The sequence below is a fragment of the Octopus bimaculoides genome, chromosome 4, assembly GCF_001194135.2.
Source record: "Octopus bimaculoides isolate UCB-OBI-ISO-001 chromosome 4, ASM119413v2, whole genome shotgun sequence".
In the NCBI taxonomy this organism is placed as follows: Eukaryota; Metazoa; Mollusca; class Cephalopoda; order Octopoda; family Octopodidae; genus Octopus; species Octopus bimaculoides.
The window spans coordinates 122,902,082-122,916,936 of NC_068984.1; the positions used below are offsets into that span (position 1 = coordinate 122,902,082).

At 33.7% G+C, this 14,855-nt stretch overlaps 1 protein-coding gene across 44 annotated transcripts in view; it reads left to right on the plus strand.

The window, feature by feature from the left end:
• LOC106871604 (titin) overlaps positions 1-14,855 on the plus strand; it is a 454,558-nt gene that overhangs the window by 243,219 nt on the left and 196,484 nt on the right. For 40 of the 44 annotated variants that reach the window (XM_052967415.1, XM_052967425.1, XM_052967440.1 and 37 more), the window contains 3 exons: positions 2,069-2,133; positions 5,723-5,872; positions 9,341-9,610. In XM_052967415.1, coding sequence (XP_052823375.1) covers positions 2,069-2,133; positions 5,723-5,872; positions 9,341-9,610 — 485 coding nt within the window. The remainder of the gene's footprint in view (positions 1-2,068; positions 2,134-5,722; positions 5,873-9,340; positions 9,611-14,855) is intronic. The other 4 variants (XM_052967438.1, XM_052967445.1, XM_052967448.1 and 1 more) reach the window with 2 other exon arrangements.

Sequence of the window (14,855 nt, forward strand, 5' to 3'; positions counted from 1 at the left end):
ATATATATATATATGCAGTATCTCATAGAAGTATGTACATCCCTAAAAAGTTTCTGTAAAATTGCTATTACTCTGATAATATTGAAGGAAATCAAACAAAATTTATACTGGATAAAATATATTATACATGCAGACATTTTACAAATTTGGAACACAAAACAATAAACATTTTCAAAGATATGAATGAAATATTAATTTTCAAGCAATACAAAAATACGTACACCCTAATGGATTATTTACTATATTCAATATTTGGTGTGATCGTCCTTGCTTTCAATGACTGCATAGAGTCGACTAAATTTCCACATATAACCAATGAAATCGATCTCCATTCATCCTTAATGATGTCTTTCAACTGTGTTACATTGTGAGGTTTTTTTTCTCCTCAACCTTCCTTTTCAAAACATCCCACAGGTGTTCTGTTGGGTTTAAATCAGATGACATGGTAGGCCAAGGCAATACCTTTAATCTTTTTATCTGATAAAAACTTAGTCGTTATCTTTGAAGTGTGTTTAGGGTCATTAACATGTTGGAACATGGAATGTTTTCCTAGTTCCTTGATATTTTTCAACACTGTTTTCTGTAATATGTCACAATAAAGCCTTGAATCCATTGTTCTCTCGATAAATGTGAGTCCTCCCACACCAACTGCACTCATGAATCCCCAAAGCATAACACTTCCACTGCCGTGTTTCATGGTAGGAATGGTGCATTTGTCACTATTATCTTCACCTGGTCGTTGCCATACTTGTTTAATACCATCTGACCCAAACAAGTCTTGTTAGAAAAAAGAATTTTATTCCAAAACTCCTTCCCCTTACTCACATAGGCTTCCATTGAGGAATGCGTCCATGAAAACTTCACTGGTTCAAACTTCAGCAAACTGTTTGGGCGGATACATCTTACCACTAACAGAAGACATTTCTTGGGCCAAAGATGAAGCAGTACGATGCCTGTTGTGCATCGTGCAATGTTAGATGTAGCAAATATCATGCGCAATTAAAATAGGACCTGGACGATGTTTATTGCTCAGCCGTCCAGTAGCTTTGTACTTCTGAGTTACTTTGGCAACTGTGTTTACACTAATATCTATTCATTTGCTAATTAACTTGTTTCCTAAACCATTCTTGTGCAAATTCAAAATAATTTTCTTCAAATCTTCAGACAATTCTTTTCCTTTTGGTGCCATTTTAATCACAATGAAGAAGATTTTCACCTCAGTACACAAATCAGAATTCCTGTAGATGCAACAATGACCGGTGCAAAAATGCCAGGAGAAATAAATTATTAGAATTGAAATTAACAGCAATATCTGAATTTAGTAAAAAAAAAAAAAAAAAAAAAAAAAGTGGATAAAATATTGAATATAGCAAATTTCCTTTAGGGTGTACCTATTTTTCTAATGCTTGAAAATTAATATTTTATTCATATCTTTGAAAATGCTTATTGTTTTGCATTCCAAATTTGTATAATGTTTGCATGTGTAATATATTTTATTCAGTATAAATTTCCTTTGATATTATCAGAGTAATAGCAATTTTACAGAAATTTTTCAAGGGTGCACATACTTCTGTGAGATACTCTGTGTGTGATAAGATTTTGTAAACACCAATTCAAGAGTGAAAAATTTTTAATTTCTGAGGGAAATTTATTTTGATGGTTAAAATAATTTGCCTGGTAAGCAAAATACACCAACACTAATATAGACCTGTGGGACTTTTATGAAATTCCATTCAACAGGTTTGTTATTTATTTATTTATTTATTTATTTTTGGTTCATGGATGAATTGATTACAACAAACCTATCATTAAATATTTAATATTTTTAACATACATGAAAATCATTGCAATCAATTTGTAATCTCACTCTCTAAATATATATATTTACATATAATTAAACATATATGCTCTCCCTGTTTTCTACAGAATAATGCTGCAGTCTCTGTTATATTGTCACTAATCTTGTCTTCATTTTTCATCCCCCTTTTTTTTTTTTTTTTTAAGAAAGAACAATTGCAATATCAAGTCTATTTGCCACTAAATGTATTTCTCTTGTCTCATTTTGCAGGTGAAGATACCATCTCCATTGAAAAGGGTGACATTACTTCACCCCTTGATCTCTCTTTTGACAAGGTAATGGCCCTGGCACTCGCACTTTCTGCATGCTTGATCAGTGCTGTAGTCCCTTATTGTTATCTCTTTAGTTGAAACTCTCAGTCAGTCAAGCTAGATACATGACACTGTTAAGTTCTTACATGGATCATCAAAAAAGCTAACATGAAATAAGTATATGGTGAGCAAAAAAAAAAAAGCATATACACACTGGTTCAATTTTACATCTTTATTAACCTGCTATTATTAACTAGCTATTATTAATTAGTTATTATTAACTAGCTATTATTAACTAGCTATTATTAACTAGCTATTATTAAACCAACTATTATTAAACCAACTAATCATTTGGTTAATCAATGAGGTCTCTATACTGTGGGTCCATCTGCTAGAAATAGTTGTCAAATCTCTCTGAAATCATGCCTGTCCATTTTAAAAAAGGGAAAAACACATTATAAGGTACCAAAAGAGAATGACTCTCCCCAGAAACAACAGAACATTAGATGATGTATTGGTACATAATCTTATAAAGAAGGGATGGCCACAGATGGAATGCCTTTGATACTAAGCTTACTCAGTCAGGAGTGACTCAACTAAATTGTCTATACATGGCTGCTCAAGCTGCTAGAAATAGCAGCCAAATTTACATCAAATCACACCCTACTTTCTGCAGAAAAACACATTAGAGAATGTAGTATCTCTGGACTGTGTTTCATAAATGATGAAAATAGTCATGTCGAGAACACCTTTGATCACAGGGCTGTCCCATCAGAGCTGACCTGAAGCTAAACAACATTTAGAGTGTTAAAACTCAGCATAGCTACTGTCCAATGACTGAAACCATGCTTTCTATGCTTTCCCTTAGTGTGGAACGGAGATGGATACTTTTGATGAGATAAGCACAATATTCAGTTTAACATGTGTGCATATCTGAGTAGGAAGAGTTGTGCTCAAAGCTTTTCCAGGCAGCCCTAGACATAGGTGAAGAGTGGTGATGATAGGAACAGCTTGATAAGATTATATTGATAAGAATTCAGCTTAAAATTAAGTGTGGTTTGGAAAGCAAATGCTTACTATGGTAGATAAGGTCTCAGATTGTTGGTGTAAAGTTCAGGTTTTATCATAGTAATTTTAGAATGTTGTGTCACTATTTAGCACTACTTTCAGACCAATGGAGCTGTTCATAATGTTAGTTTTATTACCTGCTATACTTTCCTCTGGATCATACTAGCAAAGCATTCCAGGATCTCTATGGAAAGTACAGAAAACCAAACTGCTCAGGCAAGTGTTGTAGAATTTATTGAGGTAGATGTATCTATATGTATATGCACAGAGGATGTATATATTTTTTTAATTTACACATTTATATATCCATACAAGCATACACAGTGTGTGTGCATATTTATATACATATATGACTGTGTATGTCTATAGACAAAATTACACGGAAACACCATATATTTTGAAATAATTTCTTGTATTCTAAATGCCTTCATTGTGTGTATGTGTGTGTGTGTGCGCGCACATAGCTGTAATGTCTCAGAATTATGAGCTGTGGGTTACACAATCAGTAAAGTGTCGAACAAACTACATTGTCATATACTATGACTTTCCATTCCCACTGCAAGTCCTACCCAGTTCTGTTTTGTGCATTCAGCCTCCCATGGTCAATAGAAATAAATGTCAGTCTACAAGTACTGGATTCAATATAATGGATATAAATGATTATTCCCTTGAAGGTGGTACTCCAGCATGGCCACAGTCCAATCATAGACAAATGTGTGTGTGTGTGAATATGTACGCATGTATAGTGTGTATATCGTTTTACCTCTGCATTCCATGTTAGCATGGGTTGAACTGGTCATTACTGCTCTTCTAGACAGGACAGGGTACTACATTTTTGTTCATATTTTTCTGGGGTGAGGGTATTGCATGGTTTTTATGGCTAGATACCCCTCCTAATGCCACCCACTTGACATATACACACCTACATATATTAAACTGACTGAGAGATCTTGTACCATTTACTTTGTACGCATATAGACTTCTTAGTAAATGTTGTTATCAATGTAAACAATTTTGTTTTTCAGTTTACTTTAGTTATCTCACACTCAATCGCTTATTACTCCTGTCACAAAGGAACTGGAAATCATGTTTTCAGTACATCTTTCTAGCATTGTCCTAATATATTGTGTCCTAAAGCAGTGTTTCTCATAGAAACAAGGGCAGTTGGAGAATTGAAAAAAGGAGATGAAAATTGTCATATTTAATAAAAATTAAGATTGCTCTTAAACTTTTAAATTTGTTCATCACCATGGCAAGAAAAGAAAAATAACATAGATGATGTAGACTTTATTCTAATAATGTCATGATGATAGATGCCTCTACAAGCCATCTGATCTCATAGCATTAGTGCTATGTTTTAAGCAGGGTTTAACCTCTAGCTGCAATGTCAGTCTATCATAGGTAAAAGTCCCCACAACCTGACAAACGGTGGTATCTAAACCATGTAGGCTGCTTGAGATTTAGCTCATCATCAGACAAGCTGCACTTTTTAAAAAAATTCAAGGTAATTTTTCATTTAAAAATTACAAAACACTAGGTAGGTTTAATTTGCAAAAGTATGAGATGTCAATGTATCTACATTGTTATTTTTACCTGTATGTTATTCAACTGTGTCATTTTACTGCTTTAATAAGGTATGGTGTTAAAGTATTTGGACAACTGACCAACTGATTACAGGTCATGGATTCAGATATTACTAAATCCCAAAACCATTGTTTTGTTCCAATAACAAAGTGCATTTCTTTGCTTACTTTAGTTTTTTCCTACATGTTAAGTAGGCACCATACCTCATGCTTAGCTGATTAGCAATAAAAATGACACTACTTGCTCCAACATTTGTCATATGTTCAGAATGATATAACCAGTCTCATCCATGCTGATAGAGGAAGAAGGATATTAATTAACTAAAATATGTTTATATAATGTCACACTGTGCTAGAATGGATAAATTTTACATCCACTACACTGAAGTCTAGCTATATTTTACCCTGTACTGTATAATAATCTAGGTATATGATGTGTCCTATTGGTGAATAGCACAAGTTCTTAAGATCCAGGAATGCTTTTCATTCAGAGATATCTGAAAAATAAACAGTTTTCCTTTAATTAGGATGTCACAGTACAATGTTGCCATTTTTCATTTCTTTCATCTATTCCTAACCTCTTCAAATAACTAATTCTCTAATTCAAAATCATCCAGTAAACATTGTAAATTGATATACTCCTAGTAAAGTGTTGCAGTGATTTTCAGTTCCTAGTATAGATCTTTACTATTTTGGTACTCTTATTGGTAAGTAGAGAGATTATTGATGTCGTGTTTTGATGTTGTCATCATCATTGTTGTAGTTGCTATTGATATTTACTACACCTATATTTTGGTTTCATTTAAGTTTTTTTGTTTTTATTTTTTATTTTTTTTTTTTAAATATACGTTTCTATGCCATATCTTGCATCTATGTGCTTACTACCACATCGATGTCCCTGCCCCCCCGCATGATAATGATGTTTTAAGTGTCTGCCCTTTGTTGCTTCTGTCCTGCATTAGGACTTGCGTAAAGTTCGAGCGACTTCTCAGGAAGCTCGCACTCGTGACATTAGCCCTGGCCTGGCATACCCCAAGTACCTGGAAAAGGGTCCCGACTACGAAGCAGAGATGATATACTACAGTGGAGATGTGTTATCACCTCAAGAAAAGGTAAATTTTAACTCATCTTCTGGACTAATTAATTCATTAACATCTTTTACTTTTATTTATTTAAAAGAGCAGGACCTATCACATCACATTGCTAATCAACTAATTAAAATTCTTCTTTCCAAGCATGTGTCTTGATATGTAAATGTTGTTTTAATCATGTAAATCTGTAATCATACTGACACAAAGTTTCACAGCCTACAACTGGGTTAGCAGCAACATTTCTCTATTATAATTGCAACTAGGACATCTTAATAACTTTATCGTTGGGTATTCTTCTAACAAAAGTGGGGCAAGCTGATATCCTTTTAACATTATACTCATTATAAAAACTCTGTTTTTAAGCCATGTGAAACCATTTAAAGAAATCTATTCCATCTTATCAGACTAGAAGAAAACTTCTATATAGAATATAGATATATATCAGATTACATGGAAAGATTAAAATAGATTTGTACAGTATTAAATTGTCTTCTGTCATTATATGAAACTGAATTGTTTTGCTTTGTTTCATTGCAAATTGGTGCAATGAAGAACCAAAACCATCCTTAAAAATCTGTGTTAACTTATAATTCCTCTTTTCAAAACTTACTATACATTAATTCATATATATATATATATATATTTCATAACTGAGGTACTGCGTTCTATCCCACTGTGTGATATCTTGAGCAAGTATAATTTTGAAAGCATTGGGTTAGCCCTTACCTTGTGAAGGAAGTCGATGGAAATTGTATAGAAGTCCATCAGATGCATTGTGTCCAGAGTATGACTTTATCACAAACTGCATTAAACTTATTCATTTGAGGGTACTTGTCTGGAATACTCAGCCACATGCAAGCTTATTCAATGAGAAAGTAATCTAGCTGATTGAACAGCTAAATCCTCATCACCAAACTTCTGTGTGCATATATATATATTATCATCATCATTATCATCATTTAATGTCTGTTGTCCTGTTGGCATGGATTGGACAGTTTGACCAGGAATGGTAAGCTGAGGGTCTGCACCAGACTCTATTCTGATCCGGCATGGTTTGTACAGCTGGATGCCCTTCCTAATGCCAACCACTCCAAGAGTGTAATTGGTGCTTTTACGTGCCAGTTGCATGACACCAGCATGTACCACAACTACAGTTTCACTTGACTTGATGGGTCTTCTACTCAAGCACAGCATATTGCCAAAGGTCTCAGTCATTTATCATTGCCTCCATGTGGCTCAACACTCGAAAGGTGCTTTTTACGTACCTCCAGCATGGGTTTGTATTACTTGGTTTCATTTTGGAAATATGAGGGAAATTTATTTAAAAGGACAAATCAATTTTTAAATCTATAATTGTTTGAAGAATATATTTCAATATCAATATAATCATAAGCATATAAAGAAGAAAGTATCTTAATTCTAGTTAGCTCTCAGAAATAGTCCTTACTGGAAGTTTTGTAGAATTTGATCTGATTGTATTGATAAAATAAATGACATGTTCAGAAGTTTTGCTCTACTTACAGTGAATTAGTAATTACTTAGATAATTAGTAAAAGGTGATTAAGAAATAAGTTTCAACGAGCTTTCAAAATTTGTGCAGTGATTGTATTTCCATGGCTTTGTGTTGATATGATTTACAATCAAATTAATATTTACACTCTATTTAAATCCTGTGGTCACACCTAGGGCTTAAGACACCTCTTCAATCTGATCTGTGCTTGGTTGCCAACTTCCTGTGATTAATCCCATGACATCTAAACTATCTTGATTTAATAGGGTTCATTTCCTTCTCTCTGTTACATAAAAGAAATGGCCTAACCCTTTAGCATTCAAATTACTGTTAAATGTAATGCCTATTTTTCACAAAGTTTTGAAATAATTATGCATTATCTTGTAGCTTCAAGATTTCAGTGATGTGACCGCATATTTTTAGAATAACACTGTAGAGTAAGTGTGAGAAGCCTGATCTAGCTGGTTTGAACACGAAACGGGTAGAATATTTGGGGCAGATCTATCCAGTTTAAATGTTAAATAATTAAACAGCAAACAGGGTGCTACATATCTACACTGCTGCATTTAATCTAATGCAATGTAACACTTCATAAGTCTTGTTCTACAGGATACTCTGTGTCCAGAGTGAATCTTATTGCATCCAATAAACTGTATTTGAGTTAATCTCAAACATTTAGTTGGTGACAGTCATGTTGAGTGGAAGTGATAAGCATCATGCTTCTGCCAATAACTGGAGCTGCTGTATAACTAACTATCAACAAAATTCTAACAGTTATGGGCAAACTGTAGCCCACAAGACTTTCTGAATGGTACCTTCAACAAAAAATTACCTTAAATTTTTTTTATTAGTGCAGCCTGCTTGATGATGAGCCATATCTCATGCTGTCTGCTTCTTGAAAAAGGTTGCCTATGCATGATGTAGATGTACCTTTTGAATAGAAGACTATATGAATTTACTGAGTGTATGTATAGTTACTGAAATTTGAAATTGATGAGAAAGTTTATGGGGAAAGATATAGACTGTTTAACTCAATATCTGGTTAAGGAAAGAAATCTTTTAGGAGAGATAAGAATTAGATAGATAGGTGGGGTACATGATTATTACTGAGGTAATGATGTAAGGGGTGAATGCCTCTTGGGCTAGTCTAGCAACCTGTACTTTTAATAATTCTGATTTATTTTAATTTTAATTGATGGGAGAATATTTGTGGAACGCTGACTTCTACCTGAGCATTTGACACTGAAGTTAGTGTAAAAGTCAACCACACTAAACTTGGTAAACTAGTCAGTACTTGGCATTGGATACATCAAGGTCATTGATAAGTGAATGAGGAAATCCTCACCAGATCATTCATTTTGCTGGACGTAGTTATCGGTTCTCATTGAAAAGACACTGTACCATCTTAAGAGGAAGAACACATTGGACAGTGTAGTTTTTGATATATAAAATGACCAGTAGGTCAGAGGTAGAACACTTTTAATCATAGGGTTAGTTGATCAAAGGCTGACATGAGGATACAAAACAAGATCCTGTTATGTGTCAAGGTCACTGTCATTAGACAAAGGCCATTATCCAGTAAAGGATGTGTTAAAGGTTGCTTTTAATACATTATATCAGATATACATACAACATAGGGTGTATTAAGATTGCTGTAAATAACTATATACTTAAAACATTAAGAATCAGTCATTGAGTGTGTGTCAAAGGCCAATAAAAATACCCAAGATTAACTCTCCAGAAATGGTTGTCATGATCACTATTGTTAGATTCAGTTCTGTAGTTTAACTATGCAATGTTCAAATTAAATTGTAATAACCCAAAACTTCACTTGGGAAATCTAAAATTCACCTTCTTTTAATTCCATCTTTGCTACTAACACTTTGTTGTTGCTAATTGTTGTTGTTAATAAAGATGTTGTTCTCCTTTTAACTCCGTCATGATAAAGCATGAAACCAGTTTTATTCTCACCCCACCAGCACCAGCAGGGTCACGACAGTGTCATTGCTAATGGATTCTCAACCCTAGACCAACTATCCCCATCCCTCGAAAGGGACCGTTTGTCAACGTGTGATAAAGATTCTGCTTTCGATAGAGAATCCATTCTGGGTAGACATTCTCCATACCCACAACAAGCCGAACTGGCATACGCGAGGAACGTGTCCTCACGACCTCCTACTTCTTTGGGCAGCTACATTGATGATGAAAATCTGAGCTATGTTGATGACATAGATTCGTCATCTTTACAGGTAAACTTAATTGGGTTGAATAGAGGTTAATCATCTGTAGATATTGCTTCAAATAGGCTTTTCTCTTTTTCTCGAACTTGTTGTAAATGATTATCATCGTCAGTAGGTCAGTTCCTATTGTGCATGGCTAATCACTCAAATGACCAGGTGCAATGCATAAATCCTTTGCTCCAAATATACTGAATCTCAACCCAGGGGAGAATTATTCTAGGCACTTCAGTGGCAGTTGTTTGAGAAAACTTCTATGTACTCACTCAACTTGCTAAAATTAGCAAGTACCACACTCTACAATCATTAAAAGAAAAAAAATTGAAGGTCATGATAGGTAAATATGTCTTATCACTGGGTAATTAGTTTGATAAGAATGAACATTTGTGAAAAAATACTCTTATATTACTGGTATTTTGGAATTTAATTCAAGGCTAATTCATTACATATGTATATAACAAAATTTAAATTCAGGATTATTGATTATAGGAGGCTAAAATCTTTGCAAGCAGATAAAGGTTGCCAATACCAGTGTTGGCACAATAATGAAATTGTTCCTTCTAGATACATTAACTCTTGAAGAAGGAGCCTCCTGATACTTCTTTCACACTAAAGACTGAACCATAATAAATTCTTGAAAGAATAACCAAATCACAGCAGATAACGACAAATGTGTGTAATATATATATGTAACTATTCTCAAAGAGATTGGCTCTTTCTTCTTTATGCACAAAAATTCTGGTCTGAAAGGTCAGCCCAAGCATCTCATAAAAGCTGAGAAAGACTGAACAAAGCTGAGTGCCATTTCTAGTGGTGAATCTCTGCTGTTCATGGCTACAGACCAGAAAATAGGTCATGAATTCCAAATTGTTCAATAGTTTGTAAGAAAATCTTAAGTTTATATATTTATTTACTCAGTCTTAGTTTTGTAATAATGATAGCAATGTTTTTCTTTGTTTTTTTACTGTCACAAGACTATAAAATTGTGTGGGAGGAATTTTAAGTTGATTGCATTGACCCCCAACACATGACTAGGTATGTATTTTATAAAACTTAGAATAAAAGGCAGTGTGACTGAAAACACTATGCTCTTGTATTTCTGTCACTTCATCTCTAGCAATATTAATTTCTTGTTTAGATGTGAAGTTTCAAATTCTTTGGTGTGGGGAAGGGTCATAACATTCCAACCTTTGTCAGAAGCGAAAGCAAATCCAAGTCTCAACTGGAAAAAGATATAATTTACAACATGTCCGAGAAAGTCATTTAGGAGCACTCTTCTGTCCTGAAGTTGCTTTTTGCTCTTTTCACTCTCTCTCTTGGGTTACTGCCATCTTGCTTTAAATTTTCCACATTGCTGTTCTGTCACTTTTTTTTAATATATGGGATTGTTACTAAAGATTTAACATAAAAGGTGAAGAAGAAATATGGGTGTTTGGTTGTGTTTTATACTTCTTTCATTCTATTACTACATAAACCTTCTGGTATGAGTATGTATACAGGTTTGATATGTATGCACTCACATACACATCAGTAGAGGAATAGCCACTAACACTAACCTATTGCTTTGGTTCTATGTTTGCTTCTGTGCGTGTGCAGTAATAAACAGATTACATACATATACACCAACTGATTGACTAGTATATCTGTGAAGCTTATATGTGCATGTATAAATTACACTTACTTGTGTAATTATATATACGTGTGTGTGTGGGTGTGTGTGCGGATGGATGTATAGATTTTCATACTAATTATTTTGTCTAGTGTGAAACCATCCTTCCTTCTCTATCTTACCACCAATCTAAATACTCGGTATTGGTGGTATTTAAAGGCGGGGGACAAAACTGAATCCAATTTATACATACATATAAAACAATTGACAATAACTTTGTCAGTGGGTGCATGTGTGTATGTGTGCATATGTCTATCACTATGTCAGTATGTATGTTTGCCTCTTTTTCTCCTATCTATTATGTGAGTTTGTGAGTGTGTGTATGTGTCTTTCATTCTCTCCTCAGTAGTAAAAGGTCAAATTGTTGCTCAGAAGCATTTTGACATGATTCTTTCCTCTTTGCTGCTGTTAAACACACATACACAGCATGCAAACTCTTTCCTATAGTCTTTTTTTGAGATTTAACTCTTCTTTACTGTCTGTCTGTGTCGATGTAACTCATAGTTCCTCTCTTTGTCTTTATTCTTCTCTTCAGACTTTTCTCCTCTCTTAAGATTACTTACAGTTTTCTTGTATCTATCAAAAATGCTTCTAGATTCCTGATGTCTTTTAGACAACTTCTAGTTTTCCGATATCTAAGAAGCTGCTTATAGTTACCTGAGTGTTTACTGGACAACATATAACTTTTTTGTTTCATTTATATATATATATAATTATATATTTTTCCCCTGGTGCCTGTGGCTGCCTCCTTACTACTGATATCTAATAAAATAATTTATAATTTCCTGGTGCTTATTAAACAGCTTTTATATTCCTGTTGTCTACAAAAGAGTTCATAATCCTTTGAAGACTATTAAAACTACCCAAAGCTACCAATATTCCTTTTAATGTCTACACTAATTTTTAAAATACTTTTTTAAATATCTGTATTAAATTGCCTGTTTATTCAATCTCTCAAAGTCTTCAATTTTTCTTTTTTTTATATTAATCTCTACTAAACCACCATTAGCAGTTTGATACCTCCTTTACTAAACTACCTGTAATCTCCTTATACCGATACTAAACTACCTGTAATCTCCTTATACCGATACTAAACTACTTATTATATTTTCTGTTACCTTTTACTAACCATTTATTCTTTTGATTGGATTATTTTTCTTTTACATTTGTTGTTGATAAAAACCTGCCTATAAATTTCTGAGATCTGTTTCTCTGCCTATAATAGTCTCTTGTATTAAACTATCTCTCGGTTCTTTTGCTGTCGACAGAACTATCAGCAAATTCAATAGCTATTGTATATGCAATGATTAAGCACGGATTGCGTGTATGTGATGAAATAATTGTACAATGTATATAAGTTCATTGAAGTGCATTCATTTCTAAAAAAGATTGCTTTAAATAGCTTTTAATGCCTTTTTATTACTGCTTTTAATTTGATTCAGACATGTTAAAATTTTCTCTTGACTTGAACCTTCTTCTTTTAAATGAAGCTGAGCTGAAGCAACAACAACAATAACACATACAGATACCTTGTTTTTAGAAATTGAGAAAATTATCTGTATTTTTTGTTATTGTTGTTGTTGTTATTATTATCTTTATTATTGCCTTGTTTTCAGGAATTGAGAAAATGTTCTGTACTTTTGCTATTGCTGTTGTTGTTATTATTATTATTATTATTATTATTATTATTATTATTATTATTATCATTATTGTTATTATTATTATTAAGCTAGTGAATTGGCAGAATCATTAGTACAACAGGCAAAATGCTTGGCAGCATTTCCTCCAGCTCTTTATGTTCCAAGTTCAAACACTACCAAGGCTGACTTTGCCTTTCATCTTTCGGAGTCGATAGAATAAGTACCAGTCATGTACTGAGATCAATGTCATCGACTACACCCTTCCTTAAAAATTGCTGGTTTTGTGCCAGACTTTCAAACCAAAGTGAGCTGGCACAATCGTTGACATGTCAGGCACAGGCAAAATGCTTAGTGACATTTCTTCCAGTTCTTTGTGTTCTGAGGTTGATTTTACTTTTCATCCTTTCTGAGCCAATAAGAAAAGTACCAGTCATGTACTGGGATTGATGTGATTGACTTCCCCCTCCCTTCAAATGCCAAAATTAGAAATAATAATAATAATTATTATTATTATTATTATTATTAGGGTGACAACCTGGCAGAATTGTTACCAGGTTTGACTAAATGCTTAGCAGCATTTTGTCCATCTTTACATTCTGAGTTCAAATTCCACCCAGGCCGACTTTGCTTTCATCCTTTTTGGATCAATAAAATAAGTACCAGTGAAACACTGGGGCCGATGTAATTGGCTAGTCCCCTCCCCAAAAATTTCGGGCCTTGTGCCTAGAGTAGAAAAGATTATTTAAGGCAGCGAGCTGGCAGAAACGTTAGCACACCAGCTGAAATGCTGAGCGGTATTTTGTCTGTCTTTTACGTTCTGAGTTCAAATTCCGCCAAGGTCGACTTTGCCTTTCATCCTTCCAGGGTTGATAAATTAAGTACCAGTTGTGTACTGTGGTTGATCTAATCAACTGGCCCCCTCCCCAAAAATGTTGAGCCTTGTGCCTAGAGTAGTAAAGAAAATAAGTGCCAATCAAGCACTAAAATTGATATAATCAACTAGCCCTCACCCCTTAAATTTCAAACCTTGTGCCCATAGTACCAAGAATTGTCATTATTAAGGTGGTAAACTGTTGGAATTGTAAATGCTCTGGACAAAATGCTTTGAGACATTTCTACCATCTTTACATTCTGAGTTGAAATTCTGCCAAGATTGATCTTGCCTTTCATCTTTTTGGGATTGATAAAATAAGTACTAGCTGAGCACTTGGGTTAATATAATCAACTAGCCCCCTCCCACCAAATTTCAGTCCTTGTGTCTATAATGGAAAGGATTACTACTATTATTATTATTATTATTATTATTGTCATCGTCATCATCACTGTGGAGGATTTGCAGAATCATTGGAACATTGAGCAAAATGTTTTGTGGTATTTGTTCCAACTCTTTATTTTCTGAATTAAAAATCCTTCCAGAGGTCAATAAAATGAAGGACCAATCTAGCACTGCATTTGACATAATCAACTGTTTCCTCCCCCAAAATTGCTGGCCTTTTGTCATTATCATAATTAGCAGTGAAGGATTCTACAAAATCAGAAGTGCAGTAGGCAAAAATATACTTTTGCAGTGTTTAGTTATATCCCTCAACATTATCAGTTCAAATCCCATTTGGGTTGACTTTGCCTTTCATCCTTCCAAGGCCAATAAAATGAGTACCAGTCAATGTAACTGACGAGACCAATCCCCTAAAATTTCAGGCCTTGTGCTTGTAGTAGAAAGTATTTTTTTTTTTTTTATCATTATTATTATTATTGTTATTTTAATTATTTTTTAATTATTTGTTATGTTTTGCAATATTCTGTTTTATCTTCTCGTATCTTTTGCAACTTTGCAATGAATGATTCTCAAATAAAGCAAATGTCGGTGTTTATTTGTTATATTTTCATTTGGTGGAGGAAAAAGGAAGAAAGAAAAAGATTTCAAAAAAGAAAGAAAAAACAAAACAAT